Genomic DNA, 17,751 nt, shown 5'->3' on the forward strand with positions numbered 1-17,751 from the left:
AACCACTTCCTTCAGTTCCCCACTCCTATAGAGGAAATCTTCATTGGGCCAGACACTGGCAGCTTAATACAGGCCAAATGTCTCTGTCCCACACCCTGAAGGACAAGGACAGGTGGTCAAAACCATCAATTTTGCACCAGGTGACAAGTTTGTGTCACCATTTACCTTAGCAGTTCAACACAGCTGGACATATTCAGCAGCTCCTAAGGGGGATAAGGGAAGTTTTAAATGTGTTGCTGTCTCCAGACCCTGCACCTGGAACAGCCTGGTCACCCTCTGGGAGATGACTATGGAAAAGTCTTGGAGCTGTTGTTTAATCAAGCAAGCCAGAATTGATGCACCTATAAGATGAACAAATAATGCCTTTACTGGATGGTACACCCACAGCCTGAGCTTGCAGAAAAAACCAGATGCACACCTTGAAGAGCCAATGGGCAGTTATTTCTGATTCATGCTTTTGTTGTGTCCTGTTTTTGTCTAGCCTGGAGGTGCAGGGAGACCTTATCTCTCTCTGCAAATACCTGAGAGGGATTGGTAGCCAGGTGGAGTCAGTCTCTCCTCACAAGTAACCAGCAATGGGACAAGAGGAAATGACCTCAAGTTGTGCCAGGGATGGTTTAGACTGGGGATTGTGAAATGTTTCTGCGCTGAGAGGACTGACAAGCACTGAAACAGAGTGCCCAGGGAAGTGGTAGACTCACCATCGCTGCACGTATCTTAAAAATGTGTAGATGTGGCACTCAGGGACATGGTTTGGTGGTGGACTTGGCAGTGCTAGGTTTCTGATTGGGCTCAATGACCTTAAGGGTCCTCTCCAACCAAAAGTCCTCACTGATTCTATAAAATCAGACAGAAGAGTCCAGTAAGTGAGAAGCAATAAATCCCACTGGGCTGGTTAATTACACACTCAGAAAAACCCACCTTTGATCTGAAACCTCTGCTGCTGGGTCACTCTCACACTCCATGCAAGAAGACACAAACTACATCAGCTGCACACAGACCCCTCAGGCCAGGAAAGGGCTCTAGTGCTACTGCAGTCCAAGTGATAAAACAGCTTTTATGGCCTGAGTGTGCCCTGGACAGAGACACAGCCTACCTGTTTGGTAAGAATACCAAGTATTCCTTTCAGTTTCATGGATAGCTTTCCTCTTTCCTGCTAAAAAAAAATCTTCTGACTTTGCTGTCAAAGTACATAGCCTGGCATTGAAGGAAATGTACTGTGAAGCAAGAGAATCCATACTCACAGGCATGACTCCCATCTGCATGAAGAGAAAGGTCAGGTCTAGCGCTGCAATCACGTAGGCAACACGGATCACTTGTCCCCTCTTGGCCTCTCCCAAGATGCCACTCTCTCCCAGGACCTCACTACTCATTCCCGAGGATTCTTCCTCACCTCCAGATCTGGCTTTTGCATTCATAGTGCTCACAGAATGACTTGTTGCAGGACGGGCTGGACAACGACACGAAGGCACTTGTTAGCCGCGAATGTGAAGCATAGATAAGGAGCACGAGTTGTGTGCACAGTTCAAAGCTTACGCTGTGAAAGGTGCTGAGCCAGCACACCTCGGATTTAATCTTTCTTTCTTTCTTTTGCCTCTTCCTTTTGCTTACTTGCTAGGCAGGATCAAAGGTAACCATGTATCCAACCACAGATCTGGTTCTTCAGCTTTGTCCCAGGTGGGCTCACTGCCCCAAAAGCCATCACAACAAAAATCACCCCCAGTGAAGTGAAAGTGAACATTGCCCGAAACAAGAGCACGTGATAAGCTCTTCAACTCTTTTAACTGTTTCACTTCCTTCACTTTTATTGCCCCTGGTGGCTCAGGAGAGAAAGCTGTTTTAATTTCTCATGGAAGGCACTTTTATTTTTGGAAGTTGCAAGTGCAGCTTAGAGCAGTTATTTCCAATTCCACTATGTTTATACAGATCCTGTAACAAACACAGATCTTGCATGTAGTTAGAGCCTTTCTCATCACCTTTACCTGAGCCATTTTCCCTCCTTTCCAGGTGCTGTAAATTTACAGCAATTCTGAGCTAGCAGATGCTCACATGTGACTCCACTCAAACTACAGATTACTAGCCAAGGTCAAAACCAAAAAAAACCCTGAAGTATTAAATCAAACAAATCATGAGGCTGACTGCCAGCTGGGGAATGAAATAAAAAAAACTCATTTGGCCTTTGGAGTGTTGTTGTTTGCTCGCTTGTTTGCTTAGGGTTTTATTTTTTTGTGTGCTTGCTGATTTGCTTGAGGGTTTATTTGTTTGTTTTCTCACTCGTTGAAGCCTGGAAGTTTGGTTGAGGATTATCTTTATTTTGAAGAGAAAAAGAAGGCAGAGATTCCAATGCTCTGACTTTGTAGAATCACAGGACTTTTGGAAGGAAGTGGAGATCTCATCCACCCTGCTGCTTGAACACATCGGTTCAGCTGTGGCTTTTTTTAGGCAAGCTTTGAAAATCTCAAAGAAAAAAGATTTTCCCCTTCTCTCTCTTTTTTCTGGGGAAGAAGTTTTTCCTGCTGTCCAGTCTGAATTTCTTGTGCTTCAGCTTGACCATGTCACCCAGTCCCTCTAATTTAGTAACACCTAAGCTTAGAAACTGAGTCTTGACTCACCACAAAGGCTGACACTGACACATCAACACAGAGACACACACAGATGTCTGCTGGCTTGGCTCTGGAGTGGTTGTCAGAGCTCTAAGGTTCCAACCAAGCCTAGGGAGAGTGACCTGTAAGATCTCTGGGCACACCTTTTTGTTCAACATGTCACCACCAAGCCCTGGGGTTTGCTGAAGTCTGCCAGGCTCTACCTCCTGGCAAAGGAGGGGGAAGTCCAAAGGTTAAATCTTTCACCAGGGCTGGGTACCATATCACTGGAGATTGCAGAAACAACCCTTCACAAACTCAGAGCATGAGTGAAAAAAGCACCTTTAAAAATTATTTTCCTACAGTAATACCGGCGCTCAAACAGATCCAACTCACAAGACCCCAGAATTTGTGTTTGTTACTGAGGAAGGAGGATTGCCCAGCACGTATCCCAGCTTAGCAAAGGATCAGTGCTCAACATTTGGTTCATCTCAGAGCAAAACAATGGATTTGTCTGCACTTTGAACGTCCTTCAGCACAGTACCAACATCATCACTCCCTGGCTTGTGCTGGATAGGCACAATGTACAAATTACCATAGAATAGAAGAGTAAAATTAATGACAGAAATTCTGTTTATGGAGGTTTCGAGACAACCAAAAAAGCGACTCATGCAAATGCAATGTATAACAGTTCTTACAGGAAACCTTGCTGGCTTGGACTTGGAAAGCATCAATAATTTGACTGGTGAGTTTGTTTCTGCAGCAACTGAAAACAGATCCCAGCAAGGCGACCACGGCAGCAAAGACTTGCAGATGCAGCCATTCTCCACCAGATAGGAGCCTTGTCCTGCCAGGGCATGCAGTGCAGACAGATAGCCAGACACATGCTGTCCCTTGGATTTGACTTCTTTTTACTGGCACTGACAAGGGAAGTGGAGTGAAAAAAACAGAGTTTAATTTCTCGCCTCTGGGACTAAAGACACAGTTTTAAAAAGCAGAAAGCTAAACTTGGTGCCTGGTGTGGAGGTGTCCATGGAGAATAAGCTGTGATCATCAGTTCCTGTACACCCCTGGATGGTTTAGCACCCACAACTGCTCCTTAGCAGCCCAGATCAGGCTGCAAGTAAGACAATGCCCTGGGCCCAACCTGGTGATCCTCTCCTAGCAGCAGTGTCTTTGGACAGGATCATTTCTCTCCCCATCCCAGCACTTTGACCCACACAGGACAAAGGCAAGAAGGTGACAGTTTTAAGCCATTTTTACAAGGCAATGGCCAGGTCATGTCCATGCTACCCTGGCCCCAAGGATGCAGGGATGAGCTGTATTCTCGAAATCTGGCCAAGATGTTGGCAGCCTCAAACCATCTCAGTAGCCTCTTGCAAGGTCCTTTGCACAGGAACTTGGACTTTCCCAGCCTTCAGCACCTGATTTTTAGAATCTTTCCCCTTGAATCAATCGGCCGAAGGGCTAAATGTGGCAGCAGGAGCACTGATGGAAATACAGCCAGTGTGATCGACACAAGACAAATTTTCCTCCTCCCCTGAGTGAGAAGTCTGACTGAAAATGTCTGCAGGAGCCTAAGTATGGTAGAGATTAACCCTGTTCCCAGCTATGCTCCACCGAACACCATGTTTGCAGCCATGCAGCTCGGGACCAGCTCATTTATACCTGTAGTGATAATGCACCTCTAATGACAGATGGCATAAGCTGGCACTGCACTTTTATCTAAAGGCTCCTTCTGGCTCAATTATAGACTACACCACGGGTAGCATTCAGTCACAGACAAACCATCTTTGAAAAACAAAATTAATTTTAAAACTGGGGAGGAACAGGTTATGAAGAGGAAATGAGTTTTCTTGGGTAGGATAAATAAACTTTATTATGAATGGACATATATTTCAGGGAGACTACCATGAAAATGAGCAAGGAGATAAATACCTTGTGATAAAATTGCAGATTAGTCCATTAGCTTAGTGCATTAAGCCTTGACACTTATTCTTAGCAATTCTGGATTATTTATAGTTGCCTTCCTAGTGTAGCTTTCCTGAGGCCTATTTATCTGGTGATCTTTGAAAAAAATAGAGCAGGAAACCTGAGAACATCTTTTAAAAAATCATAAAGGCTCACTGTTTATGTTACTTGGGCAGAAATTTTTTTCTTTAATTGCTGGAATGGGAAGCAAGGCTAGCACATGCATAGGGAAGGGAAATCCACCCACATCAGTGACAGAAGTTGAAAATGTTGGTTGGAAAACAATAAACTGAGGGGAAATAAATCTGAATTCCTTCTCAGAATTTGTATTTTTTTCTCATAGGAAGCTTAATATGATCTGGAGGAACATGAGGTGCCCTGGGTGGGAGCCTGCAGAGAGTCAAAACAAGTTTTGAGCCCTTAAGGAGCCTTGAAGGGGGATGAAAATGCAGATGTACTGCCCAGCAATGAGGGGCATCTCTCAGGCCTCCATCCTCTATGAATTCGAACTGTCCAGTGTCTTCAGCTACACAAAAAAACCAGAATTGCAATGAAGCAAATTCTGCTCCAGTGCAGATCAGTCACAAATCCTTGCCCTTGTGGGTGTGCATCCAAGGCAAGCATGGCAGCTGGCTGGGAATGCCAGGGAGGGAAACACTGCCTCTTGCTGTCAGCAAAACTTCCATTTCTCCTTGCAAAGAGAAACAGCATTTTTGTGTACATTTTTGTGCCAGGGAGGACATGAGGTACGAGAGGTACCGTTATAAACATACCTCATCTCCCTGCCCAAGAAGCAGCAGAGATAACCCTTCCTCTCTTTGGAAGAGCTTTGAGAGGCCACCAACCAAAACCAGTGAGGCATGCAGACATTCAGACATGGAGGGACAAAACAAACCTTCACGGAGACACAGTCCTCAGGGAGCCATTGTCCTGGGCAAGTTTCTTAAACTCTGTAATATGAGAAAGGAAATGGAAGAATTATCTCAAAGCAATTCCTCATTAGTGGGAATGCTGAATGTTTGTAATGAGGGAAACTGCTCAACACCAGCCATGGTTGGTGGGAGCCATCAAATCTGCAGGATCTGGCCTGATCCCTCTCTTTCCCCAACCCCAAGTCTAAGGGAACAGACCTCATTTGTATTCTGGTGAAAGATTTATACAGTTAAGCAAATAAGAGCATAGATGGCCTGGTATTGCCAAAATTATATCCCAAGTTTGTTGACTGATTTATTCCTTTGTCTAATTGTGTCCATGAAAAAAGCAGCTCACTAATGAATGGAAAAAGACTTCACATGGCCAGCAAAAAAAAGGAAAAAAAAAAAAAACAAAACCCAAACCAGCCATGTTTAGTTTACAAAATAGCACAGTCTTCAGGGATTTTCATAAAAACTGCAGAGACAGTCCAAATCGACAATGAAATCAGATTCCTGGTAGCTGCTGAACTCTTTTGGGTTTTTTTTTATGTGTGTATGAAATTGCAAGAAAGCAATTATTTATAATTTGTTTCTTATAAAAATGCTGGTGCACTTATTATGCCTGGCAAATTATTTTGTGAAATGGAAAAGGCTATTGTTCATTCTCTTGGTAAAGTCTTTGTTACTTGGCATATTAAACTGCAAATCACATTTTATCTGAAAGGCCCCTTCCAACCCAAAGCATTCTATGATTCTATGAAATATGGCTGGTTGTTATTAACTTTTTAATGGTAAACCTCCAAAGCTCCAACTAATACTGAAGCTTCATCTGGCACTCTGTAAACATAAAAAGAGGTTGAGACTCCGATGAGGGAAAAGCATTTAATCCTCCTTGTCTTGCAGAGGGGACTCTAACAGACAGAGGGGTTTAATGACTTCCCTGAAAAGAGAGAAAGTCTGTGGAAGAGGCTGGAGTCACATTCAATCATCTGTTGGATGCCAGTTCCCTTGTTTAACCACAGGGCAGTTTATTCTCTCTAATATTCCGGAAAAATTAAAATAAAAGAGAACATTTCTGAATACTGGAATTTGACAACAAAAGATGAAGATGAGACAGAGACTGTGTCAATTGTAAAAGAGTTTTGGAAAAATCCTGTGGCCTGAATTCAGGAGAGTTACACCAAAAATAACACGACCAAATAGGAAGAAAAACTCAGTTCTTTGTACCCATCCAGTCTCCTGGGCTCCAGCAGGACCTCACCAGGGCAGCCTCCTGTGCCTGCTCACACTGAGTAGCACCTTGTGTAGGATGATTTCAGCTCAGCCTGAGGACTCACCTCTGCATCATCTCCCAGCTGTGGCCATGGCTGTGGCCCTCCCCACCCAGAGTCTCTCCCCAGCAAACAGAAACCCCTCAAGTTTCAATGAGCTGTTGCCATGCAGTGCAGAAGTGCTGCTTCTCCTTCAAGCAGGGACATCAAAAACCAGCAAATGCCTCCAGTCTGTTATGCCAGAAAGCTGAAGAATCAGCAAGAAAAGATGACCCTTAGTGAAAGCCCAGGTTTGCTGCACGACCTCTCTGCTGGGCAAATGGTCTCCCCTAGACTTGACATGCTTCTTCCACCTGACCTGTCCATCTCTGTAGGAGAATGTGATTGAAGGACTCCATCAGCTGCTGAGTAGAGTCCAGGCCAAACTCCACACACTAATAAGCCGTGGTGACAGCCCAGAATCAATGGATGCTTCTGCTGCCTCTGTGGTTGTGTCTTCAGCTTCCTGGCATGTTGGCACGCCCAGTCTTCAGACAGCTCGCTGCTGCATAATGGCTGAAGCCCTGGGCTCCAAGATACACAGAGTGCATTGGGAGTCCAAGGTTCGTAGCCAAAGAATATTCTAGAAGTGACAGATACGGATACACACACAAATGGAGCCTCATACTCTGCCTGCAATGTGCAGTATTTCATTCAGCTGGTATTACACAGCCACCTTCTGGAATTGCAGCAATGTCTGGAATGCAAAAGCTGTTTATCATTTAAATAACATTTAGGCCATTATAATTTATATGCGAATTGTGACTGATTGGGGCTGTATGGAGCTTCTTGTTGTGGTTTGCTGTAGGAATGCTGCAGATTTCCTCTGCACACATAACATTCTGCACACAATGAGCGTCCCAGACATTTTCAACTAGTCTCAAGCCTTCTGCCTTTACCAAAACATTTTCCTGTGTCATAATCAAACAATTGCCTGATTTATAAATCTCAAGCATTCAGGAGACCACCAGCAACACAATGTAACAAGAATCTCTGTGTCATTCAGCCTTCCAACAAAGCTGTACACAGCACAAACAAAACGTGGGTGTGTATCCAGTGCTCCTGCTAGTGCACGTTTCTGAATAGAGCAAGTAGAAAAGGGCAAAGCATGTGTCTGCAAAACCTTGCACATCCCACAGACAGCTTCCCTGCACAGAACGGGGTCTGTGCTGCATTCTGAGACAAATCCCTACTAGTTCAGGCCCATTTCCTCTCTCAGTCTTGCACAGAACCAACATGCCATGAGTGGAAAGAGGACAGCTGACCCTATGGCTTCATCCCCCTACAAGAGTGGGGGAGAAGCCTGTGTTGCAGATATTTGCTGCCTATGGCTGGAAGAGACAAAGATATCCAGAGACATGCAGGCTGGATTTATCAAAAATGGTGAAATGTGCAAACATGGCTTCACAGCCCCTGATCTCTCTGGGCTCTAAATGACCTACAAAGCCTCATCCAAGGTTCTTATTCTTCTCCCTCTAAGTAAAACACCTCATTTCAGATGAAGGCCTGAATGGTCTTGTAAAGTCAGAGCAAATCCTGGAGTTTGCACTGTTGCATGTTGGAGCAGAGCATGTACTCCTGTGTATCAGTCAACTCACCTGGGCAAACCAAAGTTTTTAAGGATCTGGAAGACACAAGCCCTTGGAGGTACCCTCTCTGCTAGCTAACCCTGCATCAGCAATAAAGGCTGTAGCCATGGCTACTCAGGGAGAATGATTACAATCTTGATCTTAGTTAGAAGTCAAGAACAATGACAGTCCTACAAATGCTGGGTTTTTTGTTCAAACCACCAGAAGGCTTTGGAGATGCTTCATTGTATCCTCCTGGCCTGCCTATACAACCTCTGCTTGAATTTACCTGAGACAAAAAGAAATTGAACCATCTTTGTTGGAAGTGGAAATTCCTTATGGACTCCTTAGCACTGAGACTGTAGGGGGAGCCCATTAAGGCTCTTGAGTGAGACATGAGGAATCCTTACGGTGGTTTGGGGAAAATTTTCAAGCAAAACCAATGTTGAACACTGCAAACAACTCAAGCATGGACAGAGGGATGAGAGTGGAAAAGTTCAGAAGACACATCCCTACGCTTAACCTACTCTATCATATAATTAAGTTCCACTTCAAATATAGCTGAATTTTTGCAGTAATAAGCCAGAACCTGCATGGTACCATTTGATTATCTTCTTTCCAGTTTCAACCACTGTAGGCATGGCCTTCTCTCAGAGCAAACAATGAGGATGCATTTCTAACGTGCTGCAGGTGTGTCTGACACAAGAAAACATCAAACCTGCTCAATTGTTCTGTCTTGGAAGCTCATTTCTTATAATTCTTCAGAATTATTTTGGAACAACACCAGGACCTTTGAATTAAATTTATCTCTCTTTGTAAAGAATTAGAGCAAGCTTTGCACAGTTAGGACCCAATCCTGGCATCAGGACATGAGTGGCACACACAAATTTTCCCAAGACAAAATCCCTAAGAGCTATTTATTTTTAAATAATATTTCAAAATACTTTTTAAAGCTTGTCCCCAAGATGATCACAGGCTCACAATGCAGAAATCAAGCAAGTTCTACAAATTGCTAGACTAGCTCTGTAAAACTGCCCCAAGGAGGGTGCTAGGAAGTAATTTTCAAATTTCCAAACTTGTCTGGGTTCTGAGAGCTCCTGTTAAAACTGACACAAATCTACTCAGCAGGTCTGCCTGGCCTCTCTCCTCACTACCTTCAAAACAAAACAATAAGGATTTATTCCTTTTATTTATTTCCCAGTACCACCAGGGGAGTGGTGGGTTATATTCCTTCTAAGCCTCATCAATCAAATTGCCAAACTCAGCCATCTCTGTGCAGGTGAAGCAACAACCACCACAAATCCCACTGGAGGTGCCCTCAGAAGCTGCAGGACTGCCAGGGCAGGTGAGAGACAAATCTTGCTTAATGGTGGTGCATGAAAAGAAAAGATTCTAGATTAAATTTGTAGCCTGGTGGTTAAAAAAGGGGGGAAAAAATGTAAAATAGCCATTCTTCCATCTGCAAAGCAAGTGCATTTGATCTAGAAAGCAATGAGATTCTGTAAACATAACACCTCCAGCTGTATTTCTTTCCTTCCAGAACAAACTCACAACCATTTGGCCACTGTCAGCTTAAATGATAAATGATTTCACCTGCTTTCTATTTTCTCTTTGAATACCAATGATGACCAGCTGACTCATTTTTACTTTGAGAAGTACAAGATCTGGATTACTTGGCTTTAGACTGAAACCATGACCCAAATTCACTGGGAATTTTGCCTCTGATTTCCATGCTGCCAGGATTTAACTTTCAATTCTTTCATCCAGCTCCTCTTCTGCTTTTACTGTTAGGAAAACATTTGTTTCAGATCCATTTGGTTATGACTATGTTTGAGAATGTGTCTCATGGTTCACACTAGAAGAATTTGTACCATGTAATTTTGAAATGCCTTCATGTGCATTCTCACTGAGCAGCAGTGAGATATCTGCTAGCCTGCACAGCATCAGGGTGTGTCTTTAATTGCACCTTCATGGAATTAAAGGTTAATTGAGAATCAGGTACAAATTCATCCCTTTGTGCCTGATTCTCCTGTCCTAAGTCCAAAAGTCATCCTACTTGAAACTTAGAGCTGGGCACCTGGAGATCGTTGCCCTACACACTTGTTCTAGCAATAGCTCCTGAAAGAAGTTTCAGAGCAGCTGTCAAGGGGAAACTTAAAAGGCTACAGCATAACCTGATGGTTTTTCAACTTGGTCACAGCACAGGAAAAAACTTTACTTTCTCCTGGCCTCCACCATCTACCAAGGGACATTACAATCACAAGTAATCAGAGTATTTAGTAACATTTCCAACTATGACCTCAGGAAACAGGTCCTTCCAACCTCTGTCCAAAACTCAAGAACTGGCTCATTAAGAAATAGCCGTGTCAGCGGGTGCAATGCAAACCATTACAAAGCCTTTAGGCCAGTGCTACCTGTGGTCTTCCACCTCATCTGCTCTCTTAGGGCATATGGCACTTGTTTTCTCTTTGGATCTGCAGGATGCTGAAGGCTAGTGGGATTTGTGCCGAGTGCTGTTGTGGATGGCACATACAAATCCCTTAATGCTGCCCTATATTAAGACAGGCTGAGCTCCCAACAATGAGTCACGACACTAATTGTTCTGCATTGTATAAATGTGCTTGTGGCATGCTGCTGGATCCAGGTGCAATTAACTCCTCACTCTGTAGAAACATACCTGATTGTGGGCATGGCAGACCTATTATGGTTAAATTGCTGTAAAATTCACATGATGGACTCCCCCAAGGGAGTTCTTTGAAGCACTCCCTCTGTGGGTTCATCACTGGCTGGGTGATGTTTGGTCCACATTCAATGCCTGCAGCAAAATTAATGCTATGATTCTAGCAGAGAGATTATAAAGTGATTGCTTTCCAAGATTAAGAAAAAAATGAAAATTTTAGTGCTGTGTCTTCATTAAGTTACTACCCTAAAAGCAAATTTGAAGCTGTAGGTGAGAAGATAAATTAATCAAAGAATACAAACAAGAAGCCAGGGGGTGAGGAGGGAGGAAAGATTATCTCATCATGCTGCGTCATTGCAGGATAACTCAACACCCCATTGTGGGGAATGGAGGGAGCAAGCCCTGAGGGAGAGACAGATAAGAAGAGGGAATCCAGCCTGGAGCGCAAGAGAAGGAACAGCCAGATCCCACAGCAATGTATTACTTTGCCAACCACTTATAGAGAGGGAACTCACCGCAGGAAAATGTTAAAAAAACAAAACTCCTGGGGCTCCTTGATACATTCCAGGCCTCCATGAAACCAGACAAGTGTCTCAAGGTCTGCATCCTCTACTGCTGTATCTGCTTCTCTTGGACTGCCAGGGTTAGAGCTGCCATTGAGCTAAGTCACTATCTGTCATACTTGAGAAGTGGCAATGACCAAACAAGGGCTAATGGTTTTAAATCAAAATATTTAAGAGTAGATATTAGGAAGAAATTCTTTGCAGTGAGGGTGGCGAGGCAGTGGTACAGTTTGCCCAGAGAATTTGTGGATGCTCATCCCTAGAAATGTTCAAGGCCAGGTTGGATGTGACTCTGAGAAACCTGTTCTAGGGGAAGGTGTCCATGCCCATGGCAGAGGGATTGGAACAAGATAACCTTTAATGTCCCTTGCCATGCAAGGCATTCCATGATTCTACAATAGCCAAGTTACACCTCAACTCTAATTTTTCTAGTCACAAGTCTCGACAAAGAATCATACAAACCTGGAGCAACCTGAGAAACGTCTAGGATGGTATTACATCTACAATGTCTTTCCTTACTCTAGAAGCACTATGCACACCGTACGGAATTAAAATCCACACTTTTCCATGACCTGCTCTCCCCTGAGCTGCCCAGGGCTGTCTGTAGGCTGGTGGCCTGGAGAGCAGTGTCCCCAGCAAACCATGCCCTGAGAGATCTCTGTGGGGAAGCAGAGAGCCTGTTACCAGCTACAGCCCAGCCCGGAGCTCCCTGAGGCGGTGAAGAGCATCTCCAGCCCCCGGCTCGCACGCAGACACCGCCGGGGCTGGACGGCAGGAGAAGGCGCCCACAAGTCCTGGGGGCTCGGGGGTGCGGGCAGACAGGGGCTGCCAATGCGGGGAAGGTGGGGCGGCGGCGGGGCGAGGCCGCGCTGCCCAGGGGCGAGCGGGGCAGCGGGGCGGGCGAGCGCCCGGCGCTCCGGGCCGGCCGACATTAGAGGGCACCATTGCCCCGCGCATCGCCGCATCCCCGGCTCGGGGCTCGGCCGGACACGGCTCCGGCTGGCGACGAGGGGCACGGAGCTGCGGAACGGCGAGGGACGAGGTGCGGACACGGCCCGAGAGCGAAGGCGGCTCGCCCCGGCCGGTTTTCCGCCGGCGCTGCACGGACTGGGGCGAGTAAGACTTGGATCGTGTAGTCTCCCTTCACACTGTTTTTAAGGTCTTCATCGTCTTTAGACACCCTCCACTTCCCGAGTGTGTGTTGCTTTCATAGTCAGGTTTCAAGACTTTTCTAGTGCTTTGGGGAGTTTTTTTCATACTCTTTAGGTTTGGTTCCCTCTAGGCATGTGCTGGGATCCATGTGAAGATGCCTCTGATACACTTACAGCTGTTTTTGGGCTTGCTTTGGGACCAGGTACCTCCCCTCTGCAACAGCCCAGGCCATGAACGATCTCCTTCAGGACTCGTGCTAGACTACCCGCAGTAAAAAACCTGTTTACTTAAGAAATATGAAACCAAAAATAAAACCTGTGTAATGGCCCCTTCACCACTACCTCCCTCTACATAAAGTAGAAATAACCTATGAAAAGCTGCTCCAAAAATAATATTACCATAGATCAAGATGAAAGGCGAGGGGGAATGTCAAAACAAGCAAAATGCAAACCTCTCGTTTAATGCGGAGAGCGGCAACGAACAGGACCTGTGAGCGTAGAGCATGACTCTGACAGCAATTACACCGACAGAAAAGCAGGGAATATAAATAAATGGAGCATTTAACTACTGCTCAAATATAACTACACAGACAACAAGCAAAAATGAGCCACCCTCCGCAGGTACGTACTGCGAGCTCAAAATGCTCCTGCCATTCCCAGCCTGCTTTCCCAGTTAACAGCACAGCATCCTGCAAACGAGCCAGGCTCCCAGTCAGGATGAAGGGCCAGATGGCGAGTGGAGTTCATCTAGCAAAACGACATGATGGCAAAGAGCAAAAGAGGAGTGTGAAGAGAGAATGCAATGGCCCCTGGTGCACTGGCAGGTCCATCAATAGATTAGGCTAAATTCACTGCTACCTTTGTGCTACCCTAATGATGCACAGCAGCTGGACAGCAAGGCTGGCTCTTCTTTTAACAACTAAGAACAGAAGGAATAATAAAAAAAGTAATTAAAGGAAATTAAATTAAATTAAGCATTTTTTTTCTGATATATTAGCTTATGCTTTTTTTTTTTTTTTTAAGAACACAACAAAAAGCAATTCAAACTGAATTAAAGCTGCCAGAATTTATTTTTCCAGGGTTCTGCTCAGATTTCCTTTTCCCATTTTAACCCCTGAACTAGTGTGGTTTTGCCCAGCTATCAAATCGAATAATTTGACATTTTATGACCTTGTCAAGAAATGGAAATTTCTGAGTCTATGCCAGTTTGAATAACTTGAATTGTCACCTTGGTGTTAGAAGTGCCTCAATGAGGAATTTGAGCAGTCTGTCCTAACTTGAACCTTAATTGTAATCAGTTTATTTAAGCAGGATTCCAAAGTACCAAGCAAAATTGCCACTGGTATAAATGCAAATTGCTTATGACTACATGCATAGTAAAAGGGAAGTGCAAAGGAGATTAAGTACCAATGTCTATTGGTCTGTGCCTCTGCTAAAGCAATTATGGGATATAACATGTTCTGAAATGAAGCAATCACATGTGGATCACACACAACACTTGATGAATCTTGAGTTAAACATTGCTGAGCTTAGATGATAACTGTGTACTAAAGGCAATGAGAAGAGAGCAAAGCGCAAACCTCCCAGTCTCAAGGGCCTAACAACAGGTCTGCTTGTCTGGCAGTGTGCTGAGGACGATCCCTGCAGGAGAAGTTCACTCCAAGACTTGCCAAAAGACAGAGGAGCGCTCCTCATGGCAACACATCATGGGGACTGTTTGCCTCTATACATAAGCATCTCACCAAACCCTCTCTTCTGAATAAGTTAACCTGGAGCTGCACAACAGCCAGCCCCATTAGAATGACAGCACTGAGAATCTCTCCTCTGTTACCTCTGTAAATTCTTATCACATCTCCTTGGTTACTCCTTGCTCAGTTTACAGTGCAAGGACTTCCCTTATCTGCCAAGACATCAGACTCAGCTCTGACAGTCAGCCTGGACCCTTTCCAAACATAAATAGTCAAATGCAATAAACCTCCTGCAATTGCAATCCCTTTGCAATGATGCACAGGCCATAAAGGAGTTTGCTTTTCCCTCCCCTCCCCTCCCCCTTTTGAAACAAAGCAGCCAGCAGGAATACACACACTAGTTAAAGTCATTATTTTTCCTGACATAAGCAGATATGACTTGGATACTTTGAGCAAAAAATGTTTCATTCTTATGGGGCATTGTTCTAGCCATAGCAGTAATTACTCTGTTCAGTGTTCTGGAGCAGGAATTTCTAAAGAAGTTAATAGGCTTGGTGGTAGGAGCTCTTGGGTAAGATTTTGTGGCTCATGTTAGGCAAATTGCTGGTTTAGAGGATCATAACCTACCCCTCTGGCCTGAGAGTTCACAGATACACTAAATTAAAAACATCTCTCTGTGCATACAGTACTTCCTCCTCAAATGGGCTGGATGCTCTTTATCTCCACACAAAAAAGAAAAACAGACAGTGCTAGAACTGGCAACTTGTGAGCACAAAGTGGCCAGGACTGTCACCACCACCTTAAAAGCTAAATGTATGGTGGGACCAAAAAAAAAAAATATCCAGAAATCCAGTCAAAGCATTAGGGAGCATTAACAGTGAGGAAGCTGAACTAAAAAAACAGGGGTGGTAATCTCAAACCTGAGGCTGCTTTACCTCCTGGGTGAGCTGGAAGGTGAAGTGACCTCAAACACAAGGCAACTCCTGAACGTTGAAACCGTCATTCCTTGCGTCCCTCAAGCACTGCGTAAATATTGGCTAACCTCTGGAAAGGGTTTGGAAGGACAACGGCGTGGATTTTGCAGAGGGCACGCCCACATCTTGCTCGTTCAGCTTTCATGGCATGAATACCTAAAATCGAGGAGGCAGAATACAGGAAAGGCGGTCTCTGGCCTGGCCAGCACAGAGGGAAGGACAGCAGCAGGTTCGCAAGGACTCCTCACAAAGAGCTCCTGTCTGCAGGGACCTGGCCATTGCCTTTTGACTCAAGTCTTGAATAGAGGGCACTTTTCCAGCAAGTTTCTTGGGGAAGTCAGAGTGTTTTCTCTGCATAGCACATTTATTCCTAAAACCACCCCAACCTACATCCCAAGAAATGCGTCTGATGGCTGCTGAGAGAAGTCCCCAGGTGAACACTGTGACACGTTCCCATGTTCTCCAACCATCCCAGCTTGAACCATACCTTCTCTCCTGGCTGAACCCATGCCTAACTGATGTTGTCCTGCTCTTTAAGATGATGTGCTCTTAGTGATGAGGAACTTTTCATGACCTGTTCCTAAATTATATCCTTGGGGTCGAGAGACCTCCATATGGCCATCTTGAAGGAGCACTTCAAGGACAGAAAGGACAGTGGGATAATATTCACTGAAAGCAGCCACATGGGCTGGTTGTCCAGCTCACCTGAGAAACTGAGAATGGCTCTTAAGAACATAACATATGAACAGGCATCTTTAAAATAAAAATGTCTTCACATTTCTTAAAACACCAGTGCTATCACCATTATCAAAATGAAAGTGGTTTGTCTGTATCACTGGCCAGCAAAATCATCTGCCCACGAAACAAGTGGGGATCTGCATCCTGAAGGCACTTGCTGCATCTTCTCTTAATCACCAAGCTACAGATGCTTCCTACTGAGCACCCCACCTGCCCTCCCACAAACATCAGGAAATTACTTCAGATCAAACCTGTCATGGCATCTCACTGCTCAGCAGCCTAAGCATAGATAGAGCCAGGCTCCAACATTCTCTCTGCCAGCAGCAGCCAACCCTGGCTCCATGAGTCCAAACCCACGGGCACTGCTGGTACCTGCTGGTGCGGGCAGACTTTGGAAGCGCCACTGAAGATGCAGTACCTGGGAGGTGGCAGGGGGCTGTCCCAGCTGCCACTAGCTCCTCACTGGCATGGCAAGTGTGGGAGCGAGGGTCCCCAGCAGTGCTGGAGGGCTCCTCCATCACAGAGGTGGGATGAATGTGGAAACACCACGGAATTACTTTGGTGTACCTGGCAAGGCCTTTCCAGGGATGCAAAGACAAATGCCCCTCTTCTTGAAGCAGACCTACCTCTGGACACCTAAGGCCTAAGGGACCGAAAGCTGCAACCCCTCCAGCCCTGCAGCAAGCCAGCATCTGGGGCAGTCTCTGCAGAACCAGCACATCCTAGGAATTAATATTAATTTTATTCCCTCTAAGGGATAAAACAATCCAAGTTGTCTTTGCCTCTTTAGTCTTTGGGTTTGAACTTCCCAAAGGCAGAAGCCATAGGGACATGAGGAGCGAGGGGGTCCCCAAACATGCTACATGAAAGAGGTTCATCTTTCCCCTCGTTGTCTGCAGATGAACAAATCATTGCCATGATGACCCTCTGAGATGCGCATCAACACTGTGATGATGCTCTGGGACCAATTTTAGCACAGTGCCAATTATGCTCCCCCTTCTTTTCCTTTCATACTCCATCCCAAAATAACAAAAGGCAATGATTGCAGTGACCTGCAGAAAATGTAAAGCACAAGCCAGCTGATCCCTGGCAACACAATAGCGAGATTAGCTCATCTGCAGTGAACAAACACGTATTATGTGGGTTTTAAAGTCAGGAGAGGAAAATGCTGTGGTTTTCATGTACTTCTATTCACTAAGGCTGCAAGTTATTACTTCCATGCAGCTGAGAAGCCCTATTTTTAAAAATAGCCTTCAGCTTGTTTTGAAATCTGCAAACATCTCGCTTTGTTTTGCAGCAGTGTAATAAAACTCCCCGAGTTAGAAACGATCCCGTTTTCCTCAACATGCATCACCTCCCCCGCCCCAAGCCCCCGCGTTCCACGGATGCTGAAAAAACTGGCGATACTCCTCGAGGAGAAAAAGAAAATCCCAAATAAAATAATAGTAAAAACAATAGTAAAAACACTCCCACACACACCCTTCACGCGGAAAAGGCAACACGGAGGTGGGGGGAAAAAAAACAACCCCGAAAGTCGCCGGCTTGGAAGCGGCGGCGGAGCTGCGACCGGCGGCAGACAAAGGCAGCGGGGCCGGCAGCGGGCGGGGAGCGG

General features: G+C 45.2%; 1 protein-coding gene across 6 annotated transcripts in view; it reads right to left on the reverse strand.

The window, feature by feature from the left end:
- The window catches only part of SLC22A18 (solute carrier family 22 member 18), a 59,046-nt gene extending 57,282 nt beyond the window's left edge, over positions 1–1,764 (reverse strand). The window contains exons 1-2 of one of the 6 annotated variants that reach the window (XM_015632115.3): positions 1,564–1,763; positions 1,245–1,450 (exon numbers count right to left, since the gene is read on the reverse strand). In XM_015632115.3, the coding sequence (XP_015487601.1) occupies positions 1,245–1,418 (174 nt within the window). In that variant the 5' untranslated portion in view covers positions 1,419–1,450; positions 1,564–1,763. Of the gene's footprint in view, positions 1–701; positions 838–1,244 lie in introns of all 6 variants that reach the window. The other 5 variants (XM_015632116.3, XM_015632114.3, XM_015632118.3 and 2 more) reach the window with 5 other exon arrangements.
- Positions 1,765–17,751: the final 15,987 nt, after the last annotated feature.

The sequence above is a fragment of the Parus major genome, chromosome 5 (assembly GCF_001522545.3).
Source record: "Parus major isolate Abel chromosome 5, Parus_major1.1, whole genome shotgun sequence".
In the NCBI taxonomy this organism is placed as follows: domain Eukaryota; kingdom Metazoa; phylum Chordata; class Aves; order Passeriformes; family Paridae; genus Parus; species Parus major.